A 16,163-nucleotide genomic window follows, 5' to 3' on the forward strand; every position below is an offset into this window, starting at 1 on the left:
TAAAATCCTATGATTCTTAAGACCAAAGAGAATATGACTATACTGCAATAGGAGTGAACATAAGTGAGTGTCACTGTGGCTAGGAAAATGAGGGAGAATATGAAAACAATATTTTATCCATAGGAAGGACATAACAACAGGGTCTGGAAGACCTAGAAAGAGTTTGGGTTGCCTCATCAGCAGAAGATCTAAGCAGAGCTGGCCAAGTGATGGAGTTAGTCGGGGCATCTCTCCTTCCTTAATGAGTGTCCTTTCTTTGATAATTAGGTCTCAGAGATTGTGTGGCCACCTCCGCTGATTATTCTCTGACCTTTCCTTTAGGACCTAAGGTCTTTAACACCAGCACTTGGGAGGCAGAGGCAGGTGGATCACTGTGAGTTCAAGGCCAGCTTGGTCTACAAAACAAGTCTAGGACAGCCAAAGCTACACAGAGAGATCCTGTCTTGGGTAAAAAAGGAAGAAAAAATGGTGCAGATGGAAGTAAAACCCAAAGATGCCTCCTTCACCCCAGCAGTGTCTCATACACTCCTACACAGTGACAAATTTTTTTGGTACCAGATCTATCACAGCAATAGTCTAATCTTCAGTATCAATTTCTCTCTTGGTTAGGGTTCCTATTGCTATGATAGAAACACGGTGACCAAAAGAAGGGTCACATGATGAAGAATGGATTCATTTTTTTGACTCACAGTTAGAGTCCATCACAAAGAGTAGTGAGGGCATGAACTCAAGGCAGAAACATTAGGCATGAACTGAAGCATAGACCATCAAGGAGTGCTGCTTACTGGCTTGCTCCACTTGGGTTGCTCAGCTTCCTTTCTTACACAACCCACGACCATCCACCCAGGGATGGCATCAACCACAGTGGGCTGGGCCTTCCCACATCAATCTTTGGTAAAGAAAATGCCCCCCACAGGCCAATCTAATGAAAGCGGTTCTTCAGTTCCCTCTTCCTAGAGACTCTAGTCTGTATCAAGTCAACATTGACTAACCAGCACCCCCTAACTTATGTGTTTACTAAGCCAGCACCCCCTTATTTTTGTGTTTACTCATGACTACATTTCCCATTTAAGGAAATGTGGACTCAACAAGAGCAGGGGTCTTTGTTTTGATCACTGAAGAATTTGCAAATGTTACCTGGCACAAAGGAATCAATTGCTTTCATTGCTCAGAAAAAAAAAAGCCAAATGAAACCAAACTTCACAAATGGCATACATCTGCCTACCTCCATAAGGATGAGTCCTGTAGCTGGGGCTTGGAGGGGAATAGAGATGCAGCTGAGCTGTGAAGATCCAAACCACTCGAAAAATGTATTCAGTGAATGGATGCAGGGGTTCCACCACATACGAGAGCTTGGACACAGTCTAGACCCAGGAGAGACAAAAGACACATTGGTCCAACCACCATGACCCAATGGGATGTAGGGTTCAGGTCAACTTGTGGAACATGGGCATGCCATTGGACATGGGGCTGCCCACACCCTTCTGGAAGTGAAACAGACCAGGAGCTGGCTTTCCACACATCAATCTACTTTATTCACTCCATCATCCCCTTCCTTGAAACAGGAAAGTTAAGGATTCAGTTATTCAGCACTTAACCTCAAGGATTCACTTGAATGTGTACTTCATATCTTAGGCTTTTTTTCCTCTGAATTTGCTCACACTTTTCTGAAAGGGGCCGCCCTGAGAGGCTACCATAACCTTCTCTTCTAAATGAGAACACACCCTTGTGAGACTCTCCCTCCTGCCCCTCCACCCTAGTTAGAATCACTATAGAGGGCAGGGCAGATAATGATCAGTAGCATAAATGGTTCTATGATGTTGTGATGAACGAATTACATAGGTAGCATATATACTTTTCTCTCATAAAAAGGTTTCCAGAGCCAGACATGGTGGCGCACGCCTTTAATCCCAGCACTCAGGAGGCAGAGGCAGGCGGATCGCTGTGAGTTTGAGGCAGCTTGGTCTACAAAAGGAGTCCAGGACAGCCAAGGCTACACAGAGAAACCCTGTGTCAGGGGGAAAAAAGGTTTCCAGCGTAACAGAGATTAAGGTTCACTTAATCCAACCACTATGCTTAATCTTTGCTAGAATGCGCTAATGTCAAAAAGTCATTTTCTCTATCCACAGAAGATACTCCCTGAATCCCCAATGGAAACTTGAAACTCCAGATTGTACCAAATCCTACACACAAATACCACAATAGCAACACCAGTATCAATTCTGTGACAGTCAATCCAATAGAGGTTGTCTAATCAATCGGTAGTACATACAGTGTGCATACACTGAGCCAAAGGGTGATTGACTTTCCAATGACATAGAGCAAGATGAGTGTATTTCGTCATGCTCCTCATTATCCTGTGATTTCAAACTTCAGTTTTATTTTAGTGATAGTGGGGGCACTGGTGAGTGATGGGGCATTGGTGAGTGATGGGGCATTGGTGAGTTTGGGAGTTTTTTGTTTGCTTGTTTGCTTTGCTTTCATTTTTCTTTTCAAGCAAGGTGGACTTTGAAGTTCAGGTCAGCCTGGAACTTTCTATACAGGGGGCTATATAGGACTGGCCTTGAACTCAAGGTCTTCCTGGTTCAGTCCATGCCAAGTGATGAGATTAGAACCCCCTTCCACCACAATTGGCTTCAATCTTTTTTAAAATAAATTTTCATTTAAGAACTGGGCAGTGGTGGCACATGCCTTTAATCTCAGCACTTGGGAAGCAGAGCCAGGCAGATCACTGTGAGTTTGAGGCTAGCCTGGTCTACAAAGTGAGTCCAGGACAATCAAGGCTACACAGAGAAACTCTGTCACAAAAAGTTTTTTTTTCATTTAAAACTTATAAGAAACATTTAAGCACAGCTAACTGAAACCACAACCACAGGTAAGGGAGGCATCATATTTTGGAGTTGAGACTAATCTAGGGACAAAATGTCTCTGTTTAAATTAGAAAATGGCATTTCATACCTCGGTGTAAGTCCAGCTTCCTGGAAGATGGTCATATTTCCACTGAATGATGTATTTGACTCCAGAGATGTTGGCAGGGTTCCACCGTAATGTCACACTATGGCTTCCAATGGAAGATGCAACTGGTGCTGTAGGGAGCTCTGTGCTTTCTGGGGAGGAAACAGCATTTCAGTCACTAGTCTCTCCTGCAAATGGGTGCGCCTGTTTAGTCCAGGCCTCTCCTGCTAAATAACACACAGGAGCAATTAATTATATTTCCTTTTTTTTTTTTTAATCACAGTCAGGTAACAGAGTGTTCTGAGACTGACCAGTCTTCTCCCAGGGCCCCAGTGTCTTATAAGCAAAAGGAGAAGATCCCAAAACTATGTCCATGATACAGTAGAGGCATACAGGACATGTAAACTCAAGTCATTTTTTTTCCAAATCCTATTATTACTGACAATATGCTTTTCTTAGAGTGAGAGACGGGATGTCCTACGGAATAAAGCACCACTAAGTCCAGCTCTACGTGATGCTGGGAATCAAACTCAAGGCTTCATGCACACTACACCCTCACCCTCACCCAGCTATTCGTATATGCACAGGAATTGCCTTTACACCAAAGACCACGCACTCCCCTGTTCCACATCACAACACAGTAAATGGCTTCTCACAGTTGGAGTCGCTGCGGCATACATTTAGTGGGACTCCTTGGCAGGCTGGATGTCTAGGGCTCCACTCAGAGCCAGATTTCTGCATGATGCATGCTACCGAAGTGAAGTTATCTTATTTTAGATTTCCTTCCCTAAGATGATGATGAATTTAAGACTTCATATTTCACTTAAAGGGGGGGAAAAGTACCGTTCTGGTTGCCAGCAAGTTATAGACTGGTAGGGAGGGAGCTTAAAATTATTAAATACAAAGCCTGAGGACCTACCTCACTCTCTCAGAGGTATATATCAGGACAATTCTCCTCACCACAGAAAATGAATATGGACTAATTAAAAATCCTTTCCAAAAGTCTAGAAAGCTTAAAACCATTGTCATCTGTTGTGATGCTTTGAATGAAATGACGCCCATAGGGAGTGGCACTATTAGGAGGTGTAGCCTTGTTGGAATAGCTGTGGCCTTGGAGACACTGTGGCCTTGTTGGAGGAACTGTGTCCCTGGGTGTGAGCTTTGAGGTTGCAAACCCTCAAGCCAGGGCCAGTGTCACTCTCTCTCTCTCTTCCCACTGCCTGCAGACCTGGATATAGAGCCCTCAGCCCCTCTCCAACACCACCAACCCCTGCCTGCGTGCCACCGTGCTTTGCACCATGGTGATAATGGATTAAATCTCTGACCTGTAAGCCAGCCCCAGTCAAAGGTTTCCTTTATAAGAGATACCGTGGTCAAAGTGTCTCTCCACAGCAATAGAAACCCTAACTAGCAGGTATCTGTAGTCCCAGCCACAGAAGTCAGTCACAACCCGCTCTGTTGGTTGGTCTGTTTTTGGTTCATTTGGGGCTATTATGACTTCTTAAACAAAGCTCAGCCACACCTTTCTCCCTTTTAGAGTACAACCTTGAGTACCCTGCACTGGAATGGTATGGTTGTGGACACCTGGAAGACGTATCCAGTGACGGAGCTGCCAGTGAGGAATAGGGGCCAGAGTTGTATAAGCACAGGGAAAGGAAAACTACATAGCCAAATCCAGACATGTTTCAAAGCCATAGTGGTGCATATGGAAAAACACCGAAATACGCTCATCCAGAGCATCACGCAGATGAGTCAACCGAGAGGCAAAGCTAGACTAACCTTCATTCTAATTCAGAGCACGGCAGCCTGAGTAAGGAAAGGCTCAGCAGTAGCAGCCGGGTAGGGATGCAGGCTGTCTCTTGCCATCTCAACAACCCCAGGCAAGTATTTAAACACTGCAGGCCAACCTCTCCATCTGCCAAATGGAGTTAATTATCTTATTTCCTGCCTCTGAGGACCAAGGGAGCTGGTGAACTAAGAGAACAGTGCCTGACTCCAAGAAGCTTAATAAACATAGCTGTATATTGGGATTGGGGAAGCTCAGTGGGTATGAACACTTGCCATGCAAGCCTGACAGCTGAGTTCTGAAGCCACATAGAAACACTGGACAAAGTAGCATGTGTCTGTAATCCTATCACCTGTAGGGAGATTTAACGTAAAGACAGGAGAATCCCACAGAAGCTGGTGAGCCACCGTAGGCTGGAGTATGTAGCACAGTGCAAGAAGTAATGAAAGAGACCCAGCCTCAACCTAGGTGGAAGATGAGGACTGACTCCTGAGATTATCCTCCGACCTCTCCACATGGGCCATGACACAGGTACACCCTCATACGTGCATCACACATACACATCCCCCACACACACAAATTAGTAGGCTATTATTTTAGCGCATTATTAGCAATTATCTCTTCCTACCACGTAAGAAAGCACACCCACAAATAAATGAGTGAAGTAAAGCATCAGAAACAAAAAGCCCTAGGTGTGTGGGAAATAAAAATGTGTTTACCTACTTTTTTGGGGTTTTTTTGTTTGTTTGTTTGGTTGGTTGGTTGGTTGGTTTTTGGGGGGAGGTTGTTTTGGGTTTTTTTGTTTTGTTTTGTTTTGGTTTTTGGTTTTTCAAGAAAGGATCTCTCTATGTTAGCCTTGGCTGTCCTGGACTCACTTTCTAGACCAGGCTGGCCTAGAACTCACAGCAATCTGCCTTCCTCTGCCTCCCGAGTGCTGGGATTAAAGGCGTGTACTACCACACCCATTGCCTTTACCTACTCTTGACCCATCATTTATTTGAGCCATATGGCACACATCTGAAGCTGATGAGAAATTTAAGTAAAAATTTGATTATCTTATATTGTAGAAAAGTTATATAATGAAGCTGGTAATAATATAATTACAGAATATAAGGAAAGCATGTGAATCAGGGTTGCACCTTTTTCAGTTCTGACACTCTTGGTTTCAGTATATTTTTCACGGCTCTTTGGAACAAAGGAATTATCTGACCATTCACTCTACTAAACATTGTGACTTCGGAAGTGTGCGTGTCCTAACACCTTAGCAGATGCTTGGAACAGTGGCACATTAGCCAGGCCCGGTGGCTCAGAGCTGTAAGCTCACCACTCAGGAGGCTCAGGCAGGCTCAGACTGCAAACCTCAGGCCCAGCTACAGGGTGAGTTTCTAGCCAGCCAAAGCTACAGGTGAGTCTTCTCTCAAAACAAACAACAGCAAGGCGGCTCCGAAGAACGGCCAACACGGCATAGAGGGTGAGCGCGCTTGCTGCTGACCCTGACAGCCTAGTTCAATTCGCAGGACCCGCGGGGTGAAAAGAGAGAACCAGCTCTCACAGTTGGTCTCTGATGCCCACAAGCACGCTACAGCGTGGACACACACAATGTAGGGGCTGAAGAGATGGCTCGGTGATGAAGAACACTTCATATTCTTGCAGAGAACCTGAGTTCAGTTCCAGGAAGCCAAGTCTAATGGCTCATAACTGGGTATGACTCCGTCTCCAGGGCATCCGACCTTCTGGCCTCCATGGGGGCCTTTATTCATGGGCACAAACCCACACAGAGACACACATATACACATAATTTTTTAAAATAGCAAATTTTTAAAAATTAAAATAAATAAATGTGATTTTTAAAAAGTTAAACAGCACCCATTTTAAAAGACCAAATTTTATATTTGTTTCAACCTTAAATAAAAGTTTCTGTATGTTAATGGTAATCACGTGTTCCTTGTATAGGGCTCCGGGTGTGTAATCTAATTAAGTACCGCCATAGTCACTTCTGTCTCCCACTTAGTTTTTCATGGAAGTTTTTGCTATACTAGAAATCACCAAAAGTCAGGCTGGAGAGATGGCTCAGAGGTAAAGAGCACCATCTGCTCTTCCAAAGGTCCTGAGTTCAATTCCCAGCAACCAACCAACCACATGGCGGTGCACAACCATCTATAATGAGATCTGGTGCCCTTTTGTGGCCTGCAAGTGAACACGTAGGCAGAACATTGTATAAATGATAAATAAATCTTTATTTTAAAAAATCACCAAAAAGTCTCAATCTTATTAAGAATGACGTCATGGAGAGATCTACTGTTATGCCATGGACCACACCTGAGTACAAGAACCAACAGCATCCAGCAGATGTCCACCAGCCCTGTATCCCTCAAGACTGAAACTGCCCTACAATCCCCAAGAGGGTACTATGATGCCCTAGGGTGTTTCCGTGATGTCTTGAGGTGCTTCTGTGCACCATTTAGAAACAACAAATACAGATTTTTATCAATAGTTAAATATTTTTTAAATGTCACACCTCTACCCCTTTACAAAATGCAGAATATTGACTTCTGTTTCTCTTGTTTGTAAGACACTAAAGGGCAGAACATATCGGGATGGCAAGCAACACTCTCCTCCCAATTTCCAACAGTCAGTGGGGTAAGCACAAGCCTGTGAGAGAATAATGCCAGCTTATGGGAGACCAAGGAGAGTCCCCACCTGCCAAAATCTCTCAGCAGAAGGAGATCCTGGGGAATCTGCTGGAGACAGCCACTAACATCCAGGCCAACTTATCAAAGTTCTGACCCTTCAGACATCACTGGAGAATCAGTGCCCTGGGACAAAGTCACTTACTTAGACACATCCAACTTCAAATTAGGCCAAGGGAGCATTCTCTCTCTCTCTCTCTCTCTCTCTCTCTCTCTCTCTCTCTCTCTCTCTCTCTCTCTCTCTCTATCTCTCTCTCTCTCTCACACACACACACACACACACACACACACACACACACACACAAATACACACACTGCTTCTGACCCATTCTAAATCCAGCCCTGGGAGACATAGCTTCTACATACTCTCAAATTCCTACAGCCTTTCCTGAGTTGCCATGTTCTTTATTGAATTATTGGCTTAACACCATACTTCACATTAAATAAATTATTTGGATACACTCAGCTCATCAAAACAGCAAGCCTCCTTGATAACAAGTTTGTTCAGGATGTAACACCCACTTATTAGGACAATAGGGATTGGCCTGGGCATATAGTTCATCAGTAGAGTACTTGCCTAGGATGCATGAGACCCTGGGACTTGATCCCAAGAACAGCATAAAGCCGAATACAGTGGTGTGGTATTCGCTGGACAACAGAAGTAGAGGTGGGAAGATCAAGAGTTCAAGGTCTTCTTTGGCTACTTACCAAATGCAAGGCCATTTGGGCTCTTGAGAGCCTGTCTTAGATGATGATGATGATGATGATGATGATGATGATAAATAGATAGATAGATAGATAGATAGATAGATAGATAGATAGATAGTTGATAGATAGGTAATAGATGATAGATAGATAGATAGATAGATAGATAGATAGATAGTTGATAGATAATAAAAACATACTTACTGATGTTGAAGACAAGGTTCTAGCCTAAATGTCAACTGTACTTCACATTTCCTATATTTTATCTGTAAGAGTCTACTGGCCCTTCACCAGCATGGCCTGAGTGTTTGAATTACATAATTTTTTCATATACAAATGCTGGCAGAGGCAGATTTTGGTTTTTGAGACAGGACATCACTCTGCGGCCTAGACTGACCTTGAACTCCAGAATCATCCTACCTCAGCCCCCTGGGTGCTCAGACTATAGATGAGAGCCACACTAGTGTCAGATAAATAGTTTCCATGCTATTGAGATACAGGAGTGTAGGTGTTTTGAGAAAGGCTTTTTAGCCTTTCCCAGGAATACATCCCCAGGTGGCAGAGGTTATCAGCAGTGTGTTCTCTTTTTCTGTTTGTTTGTTTGTTTGTTTTTGTTTTGTTTTTTGAGACAGAGTTTTTCTGTGTAGCCCTGACTGTCTTAGACTTACATTGTAGACTAATGGCCTTGAACTCACAGAGATCCACCTGCCTGTGCCTCCCTGAGTGCTGGGATCACAGCTCCCAGCTCAGCAGTGTTTTCTTACCCAGTACTTCCTCTTCATAGATACCCTCTGCACTGCTGCAGCCGACCTCACAGGACTCCCTCTGTGGAAGAGAAGTGGTGTGATGTCAGTCCAGCCTGGGTGCTGCTTCTGCTCATAAGTGTCAACGAAAATCAGGAACCTAAACATTCTCTCAGTCTTTATAACCGGCGCAGGGTGCCACATGCCTGTTACCCTAGCCCTTTCCAGGTAGAGGCAGGAGTCCAAGGCTGCTTAGTTACTCAAAAAGTTTGGGACAGCCTATGCTATATAAGAACCTATCTGAAACACCAAGAGAAAAAGAGCAAGAAAAAAACACAAGCATTTAAGGCACGTGGTAGTTCTGGCAGGTTTTAGTAATTTCTAAAATTGTGTCGTTATCTAAAATCACATTGTGATTTTAGAGCATTTTTCTTATTCCAGAGGGCCCTTATATAGCTCAATTTGTTGTGTTTCATTTTGCTTAAGGTGACTTGGTTTACTGAATTCATTCCATGGCCTTGTCATTCTATAGTTTGGTGGGGGGGGGGGGGGGGAAGAGGGGAAAATGCTGAACTTAAAATAGTTCAATTTTATTTTTACCATCTTGGTCAAAGTGTTGATGAGCTGGAAACCTGAAAGTCCAGCCCAGGATAATGTGTTTGATTGTTTGATTGTATTTCCCTACTTTGCTTAGAATTAAAAATCGACTACCAACTATACAATACCCGAACATTCTAATGGATCTTTTCGTGCCAATGCTGACTTTTAAGGTCTACAAACAGCCTAATCGAGATGGACACCTTATCTCATTATAGCAAAAACCAGAGTACATATTGGAGGCCTGAAACCCAAATTGCCTGGAGCTCTCAACAGGTGCTTTACCCTTAGCTACAGAGAAAATAAACCCATGGGGAGAAAAGCACACATCGTAAAAGTCCAGAGAGGCTGCCCTCTATCTCCTTGATGCCCTCCAGGTTATAATTCCAATACCCAGAACAGGCTGCTCTCAGCCTCAGGATGATGGTAGAACCGTGGCACAATGCATCTGCCCTGGAAAGAAGAGCTGCCACATGCAAATATTAACTCTGAGATGTTTGAACTGTGTGCTGAAAGGAAGCACAGGCTGATAAGCCTGGGTTTGCTTAGTTAAGGATTAATGCGCATACCATGCTTTGGGCTTGGGGTTGTTTAACTTCAGGGTTCAGTTAGCTGTCACATCCTCTTTGGAGAGCTGAGTAAAGCTCATTTAGCATATCTGCCCAGTGCGGAGAAGATGTAAACCAAGAGGCAACAAAGAATGAGTGTTTCCTTCCGAGAAACAAGGGACTTTGTTTAGAAATGTAATTTACTTGAAAATACAAGCCATCCTGGGGAGGGGGTACGGAATGTGGCCCTGTTTTTCCTGGATTTTTTCAGGGAAAATATAAGGTAAACTTTCCATCAATCTGAGAGTTTAAACATTATTTCAAGTGAAGGGAAAATCTTGTCTCATGAAGGCAGGGCGACATCAGGCCTCACATGAGGGCATCCAGCATTTCCCAAGCCTAAGGTGCCTGGAGAGACTTAGAGGTCGCTGAATCAAAGCAGTTCACAGAAACTGAGCCAGAAGCTTCTAGACCACTCTCAACCTTTCTATTGCTGCGACCGTTTAACTCAGTTCCTCATGTTGTGGTGACCCCTAACCTCAAAATTAGCTTGTCGCTACTTCATACCTGTAATTCTGCTACTGTTATGAATCATAATATAAACATCTGATATACGAGATATCTGATAGGTAACCCCTGTCGGATTGCGACCTGTTGGTTGTATACCCATCTATTCCAGGATACAGAGCTGTCAACACTCTTACATCCAAGGACTTCTTCCACCTGCCATCTTAGAGTCTGTCCTCACTACCGTTTCCCCACAGCAGTAAGATTATCTTTATTGTTCCTTGGCTTCCTAGACTGGCTGCCTGCGACATTCCTAATTTCCTTAACACAAGAAAGAAACACCCGTCTACCCTCCATATGGATCACAATTTTCACTTAAGAACGTGTATTGATTGAATCTCCTTTCTGCCCCGAGTATCGCTCTCCGCTATAAGGACACGGCAGAACAAGATAGGTAAGTTACTTGCCTTTGTGGAACTTACATTGTCTTAGGAGGGGGTATAAAATAAATGAAGGACAAGTTTAAAATAAACTCCTCATATACTGAATGTGGCCGCGCCGGTCTGTGCCGGGGCAACAGAAGCAAGAAGCAAGATCAAAGCGATGGGATATCACCATGAGGCTTCCTCTAGTGTAATCAGCTGGAACCATACAGAGCTGACTCTCAACCGAAACTTGAGCAATTAGAAGGAGCCAGCCAGGCTTGTGACAGTGTTTGTGGGGAAAGTAGATGCCTAGATGCAGGACAGGTCACCTACAGTTGTAAAATGAGTAGAAGCCACTGTGTCTGGCACAGAGAACATAGGGAAAGGGAGTCAGCTTGGGTCAGACACAGAGGCAGTGAGGCTTTTGGACAGCAGTAAGTCACACACACACACACACACACACACACACACACACACACACACACACACACACACACACACAAAGACTTCCAGAGCCAGGCAGTAGTGGGGCACGCCTTTAATCTCAGCACTTGGGAGGCAGAGTCAGGCAGATCACTGTGAGTTCGAGGCCAGCCTGGTGTACAAAGGCCAGGATAGTCAAGGCTACAGAGACATTCTGTCTCAAAAAAAAAAAAAAAGGCTTCCAGAAATAAGAAAGTCTGCATTTACCCTCCATCAAAAAGGCTAAAATACAGCCCGGCCTCAGCACTAGGGGAGGCAGAGGCTGGTGGAGCTCTGTGAGTGGAGGCCAGCCTGGTCTACAAAGTGAGTCCAGAACTACACAGAGAAACTTTGTCTCAAAAACAAACAAACAAAAACCAACCGGGTGTGGTGATACATGCCTTTAATCCCAGTACTCAGGAGGTAGAGGCAGGTGGATCGCTGTGAGTTCAAGGCCAGCCTAGTCTACAAAGTAAGTCCAGGACAATCAAAGCTAACACAGAGAAACCTTGTCTCGAAAAACCAAACAAACAAACAAAAAAGGCTTAGATGCTATCATAGATACAGTTTATGTCTTAAACGATTGGGAACCTGCAGGTCATTTGGTGTTGTCATTTTCTAGGTTCTGTTTTGCCAAGCTATTGTTTCTAAGCTTTTCCTCCAAAGACTGCAGAGTACAAAGCTCCCAAGCACCCATAGGTGGAACCATCCAAGATAAAAGTGCTTGATTCCCCAAAGGCATGGATACCTGAGTTAAACCATGGACCACTGGGCAGCCAATGATTGACACACGAGACTCTCTCCTTGGTTTGTCTGACTGACACAGTCTTCTTGAGGGATCCTCTCTAAGAGGATTAATCATATAATTAGGAGTCTAAGGAAACTTTGCTTTTCTATCTCATCATGGAGGATCCTCAGTTGTCCACCTTTGGGGCAAACTTCTCACTCTGTTTCATGTAAATTAAACTCACCTCTACACACTGACAGGGAACATTCCTTCAATGCGGCACAGTCACTGCGTATTGCGTATTTAATGCCCTAGTGTATAGCTTTGTTTCCTGTTAAAAGGGGATCTTTCTGCTTTGTTCCTAGATAAGCATGTGCATCCTGCCCCAGGCAAGGTAACAGTTTCAACTCTGGTTTCAAGGCATCTAAATAGAACATGTCCAAGATTTTACTGTTTTGCTTGTTGGTTTGTTGGTTTGTTTACTGGGGGAGGAGGTTCATGCCATAGTCCAAGTATAAAGACAAAAAACAGCTTACAGGATATGGCTTCCTGGTATCAAACTCAGGCCATCAGACTTGGCAGCAAGCTCCTTTACTCACTGAGCCATCTTGCCATCCCCTAATCATGTTTTAAAACTAAAAAATAATACCACTCCTTCAAAACTAGACAGGAGAAAATGTGATTCAAAGAGTTGGCAAAAGATTTTTGATGAATAAAAGGAATGGAATTAAAGGATTCTCCTTGAGGTTTGTTTTTTGGTTTATGTTTGTTTGTTTGTTTGTTTTTGTTGGTTATTTTTTAAAAATATCTACAGTCCAGGCTGGCCTCAAACTTGTGATCCTCTTGCCTCTGCCTCACAAGTGTTTCTAATGCAGATGTACACCATCAGCTGGCCTAACACGTCTCACTTACTGTGATGAAATTATGTACGGCAGAGCACTCTGTGTTTGAGGAAAGAAAATGCAATTGTGGGCCAGCAAGATGGCTCAGTGCTTTAAGGAGCTTGTGGTAAAGCTGACAAGCTGAGTTCGATCCCAAGAACCCACATGGTAAAAGGAGAGAAATGACTCCTGAGAGCTGTCCTCTGACCTCCAACACATATGCATGAACACATGCACCCATTCAACACAAACACAGAATAAATAAATAAACGTAAACAAAAACTGAGAAAAAACTCTTAGCTGTGATATCCCAGAGTGCATTTTTTTTTCTATTCTTTCCTCCCTGTCAGACCCAGCCTCCCTTTTGTACAGGATTGGAAATTACAACCTTTAAACTAGATTAACGGTACAATCTGCCCTTGTACTCAGGTTATGCATTTCTGCATATTTTGCATATTCGGCCAATTGAGCAGCAAGAGTATTTGTAATTGCATCTTAGCCAAACTGAGTACATATGCTTAATTAAAGTGTACATACGCTTCTTTCGTCTTTAGCTCATAAGCAATACAGCTTTAAAGCTACTTAAAGTGAACGTGGTGGCACGGGTCTGAAATAGCATTTGGCAGCAGAGGCAGGAGGACCAGGAGTGCAGACAGTGTTTGAGTTCCGTCTAGTCTACATGAGCCATTGTCCCAAAAGTAAGGAGGAGGGGGATGGGGGTGCGAGCGGTTTCCTTAGCGCTTACATCGTACGAGCTATTAAAACTGAACCATAGATGATTTCAAGTATGAAAGATGTAGGGATGTGCAGATGTCATAATGCAAGCACTACTGCATTTTCAATGAGGAATTTGAATATGTAAGAATTTGTGACTTTTGGGAGTTCCTGAGCCGGTCCCCCTTGAGCACCAAGGGACGATTGTATATACATACATGTATGTACATTCATGTGCACACATAATACATATATACATATGTGAATATGTACATATATATGAATTTGTGTATATGCATCATATACATATTTAAAAACTTACATATGCACAGAGATATATAAAACAGCAAATGTCTGTGCTAAGATGAGATTAGATCCTCTCATTAGACCCTTCCCATAGACAGAAATAAACAAATACAATTAGGTTTGTGGCTGAGAATTTCTTCATGTTCCTTTAACAGCCTTTTGAGGTCTAAGGTCCCAGACTTGGGTTTGATTACCTCTTCTCTGTAAGGGCTTCTGCACTCACCTCACAAACGGCGGCATACGTATCATTCTGCATAGAAAGACAGAAGGAAAGAGACGTTACATAACACCCTGAACGCTGCAGACGGCTTTAATGATGTGGCTGTCTGTTTCCTCCAAACAATCTTCTGCCCACCACTGTCAGTCAACAATAACACTAACAAATAGGCGCTCATGTGGGCCATGGTGGCACATGCCTGTAATCCCTGCACTTGGAGGCTGATGCAGGAAGCTCTCAAATTTCAGAGCAGATGGAGACCCTCCCTCAAAAAAAAAAAAAATGAGAGGAGAGAGAGATGAATCTAAGTACGCCACTGTGTGAATAGTTAAAAAAGAAAATTATGATGTTTGCGTCACTAGGAAAATAGTACTGCAGGCTATCGACTGACAAAGTCTCAGTGTGGCAGAAGGCAGCTGCGGCTCAAGGGAGACAAGCTGAAGTGAAAGCCATCAGTCGCTAGCGAAGGCCAGCAGGTTCTTCCGCCCACATTGGCAGCTTCCCGGATGGCTGCCTGGCAACACACGGTATTCCCACTCACGCACTCAGGCACTCACGCAAGAGTTAGTTCCTACTCTGTGCCCCACTCGGGTCAGTGGAGAAGAGGGGGTCTAAAATTGGTGAAGTGCTTTCTGCCCTAGAGGAACTTACACAGTGGCATAAATTATATCAAATGCATAACTAGACACAACTAGACAAATAATTAAATTGCAATTTGTAATGATATTTAAGACTAACTCGGTCCTGATGACAAACACTCCTCCTTTCGCAAAGTTGCATTCTGTAACAGACACAGCCGCAATTGGGAACGGACATAAGTAATTTTTATAAATGAGGTTGGCAAGATAAGAGCAATTAGGAAGGCGTATACATGGGAAAATTAGTTTTCTAGAGAGACTCATGACATATGTTTCCCAGGCTGGGTTCAAACACTAATTCTCCTCCTGCTTCTGCCTCTGGTGTGTCTGGATAACAGAGCTAGGGTGCCAAAACCAACTCTGATGCCCTTAAATAAATGTCATTGCTGTAGTTTAGCTCATTAACAGAAAAGGATATTATCGTGCTGGGGCTTGGCTCAGTCCGTAGACTGCTGGGCCAGGTTCAAGCCCCAGTCACCACATATGCTGGTGTGGTGGGACATGACTATAATCCTTCCAGCACTGTGAAGGTCAAGTAGGAAGATCAGACACTTAAGGTCATCCTTAGCTACATATGAGCTTGAGGCCAGCCTGAGCTACGTGAGACCCTCTCTCAAAAAATACATAAGAGGCTGGAGAGATGGCTCAGAGGTTAAGAGCACTGCCTGCTCTTCCAGAGGTCCTGAGTTCAATTCCCAGCAACCACAGCATGGCTCACAAACATCTATAATGTGATCTGATGTGCACTGTATACAGAATAAATAAACAAATCTTTTTTAAAAAATACATAAGAATAATTAATACTTACACACTTTAAAGCACACTTTTCCTGTTCTAAAGGGTTCCAGAACTGACACCCTTGGATGCACTGCAAGGGGTAAGACAAAGGTGTGAGTGAAGAAGTGTAACTTTATTTGTGTAACTTGAAAGAGCACAGCAACAACAGGTACCATCTTATATCTTAGAAATAGAAATTTACTGACAAACCTAAGCCCCCCTCAAGGATTTTAGTCAGAGCTGGTTTTAATATAGACAGGCCTACTGTCTAGCAGGACAACAAATGGGAGTTCAGCCCTGAGCAGATGAGATTCCAAGAACAACCAATACCCTGACCGGTAGATAGATGGCAGCAGGTAAAGTCCAGGATAGCAAGACAGCAAGTACATCATGGTCTGTGCCCATACAACCAGCAAGACTCAAAACCAGGCATTACAACCAGGTAAAACGTCAAAATGAGTAGGTAGGCGTTGTTGTTGTTGTTG

At 43.6% G+C, this 16,163-nt stretch overlaps 1 protein-coding gene across 5 annotated transcripts in view; it reads right to left on the reverse strand.

The window, feature by feature from the left end:
• The window catches only part of ROS1 (ROS proto-oncogene 1, receptor tyrosine kinase), a 146,041-nt gene that overhangs the window by 94,163 nt on the left and 35,715 nt on the right, over positions 1 to 16,163 (reverse strand). For 4 of the 5 annotated variants that reach the window (XM_084777297.1, XM_084777300.1, XM_084777298.1 and 1 more), the window contains 5 exons: positions 15,710 to 15,769; positions 14,270 to 14,296; positions 8,901 to 8,961; positions 2,959 to 3,107; positions 1,226 to 1,364 (listed from right to left, as the gene is read on the reverse strand). In XM_084777297.1, the coding sequence (XP_084633423.1) occupies positions 1,226 to 1,364; positions 2,959 to 3,107; positions 8,901 to 8,961; positions 14,270 to 14,296; positions 15,710 to 15,769 (436 nt within the window). The remainder of the gene's footprint in view (positions 1 to 1,225; positions 1,365 to 2,958; positions 3,108 to 8,900; positions 8,962 to 14,269; positions 14,297 to 15,709; positions 15,770 to 16,163) is intronic. The other variant, XM_084777299.1, reaches the window with a different exon arrangement.

The sequence above is a fragment of the Acomys minous genome (genome assembly GCF_964271855.1).
Source record: "Acomys minous genome assembly, chromosome: 3".
Classification (NCBI taxonomy): Eukaryota; Metazoa; Chordata; class Mammalia; order Rodentia; family Muridae; genus Acomys; species Acomys minous.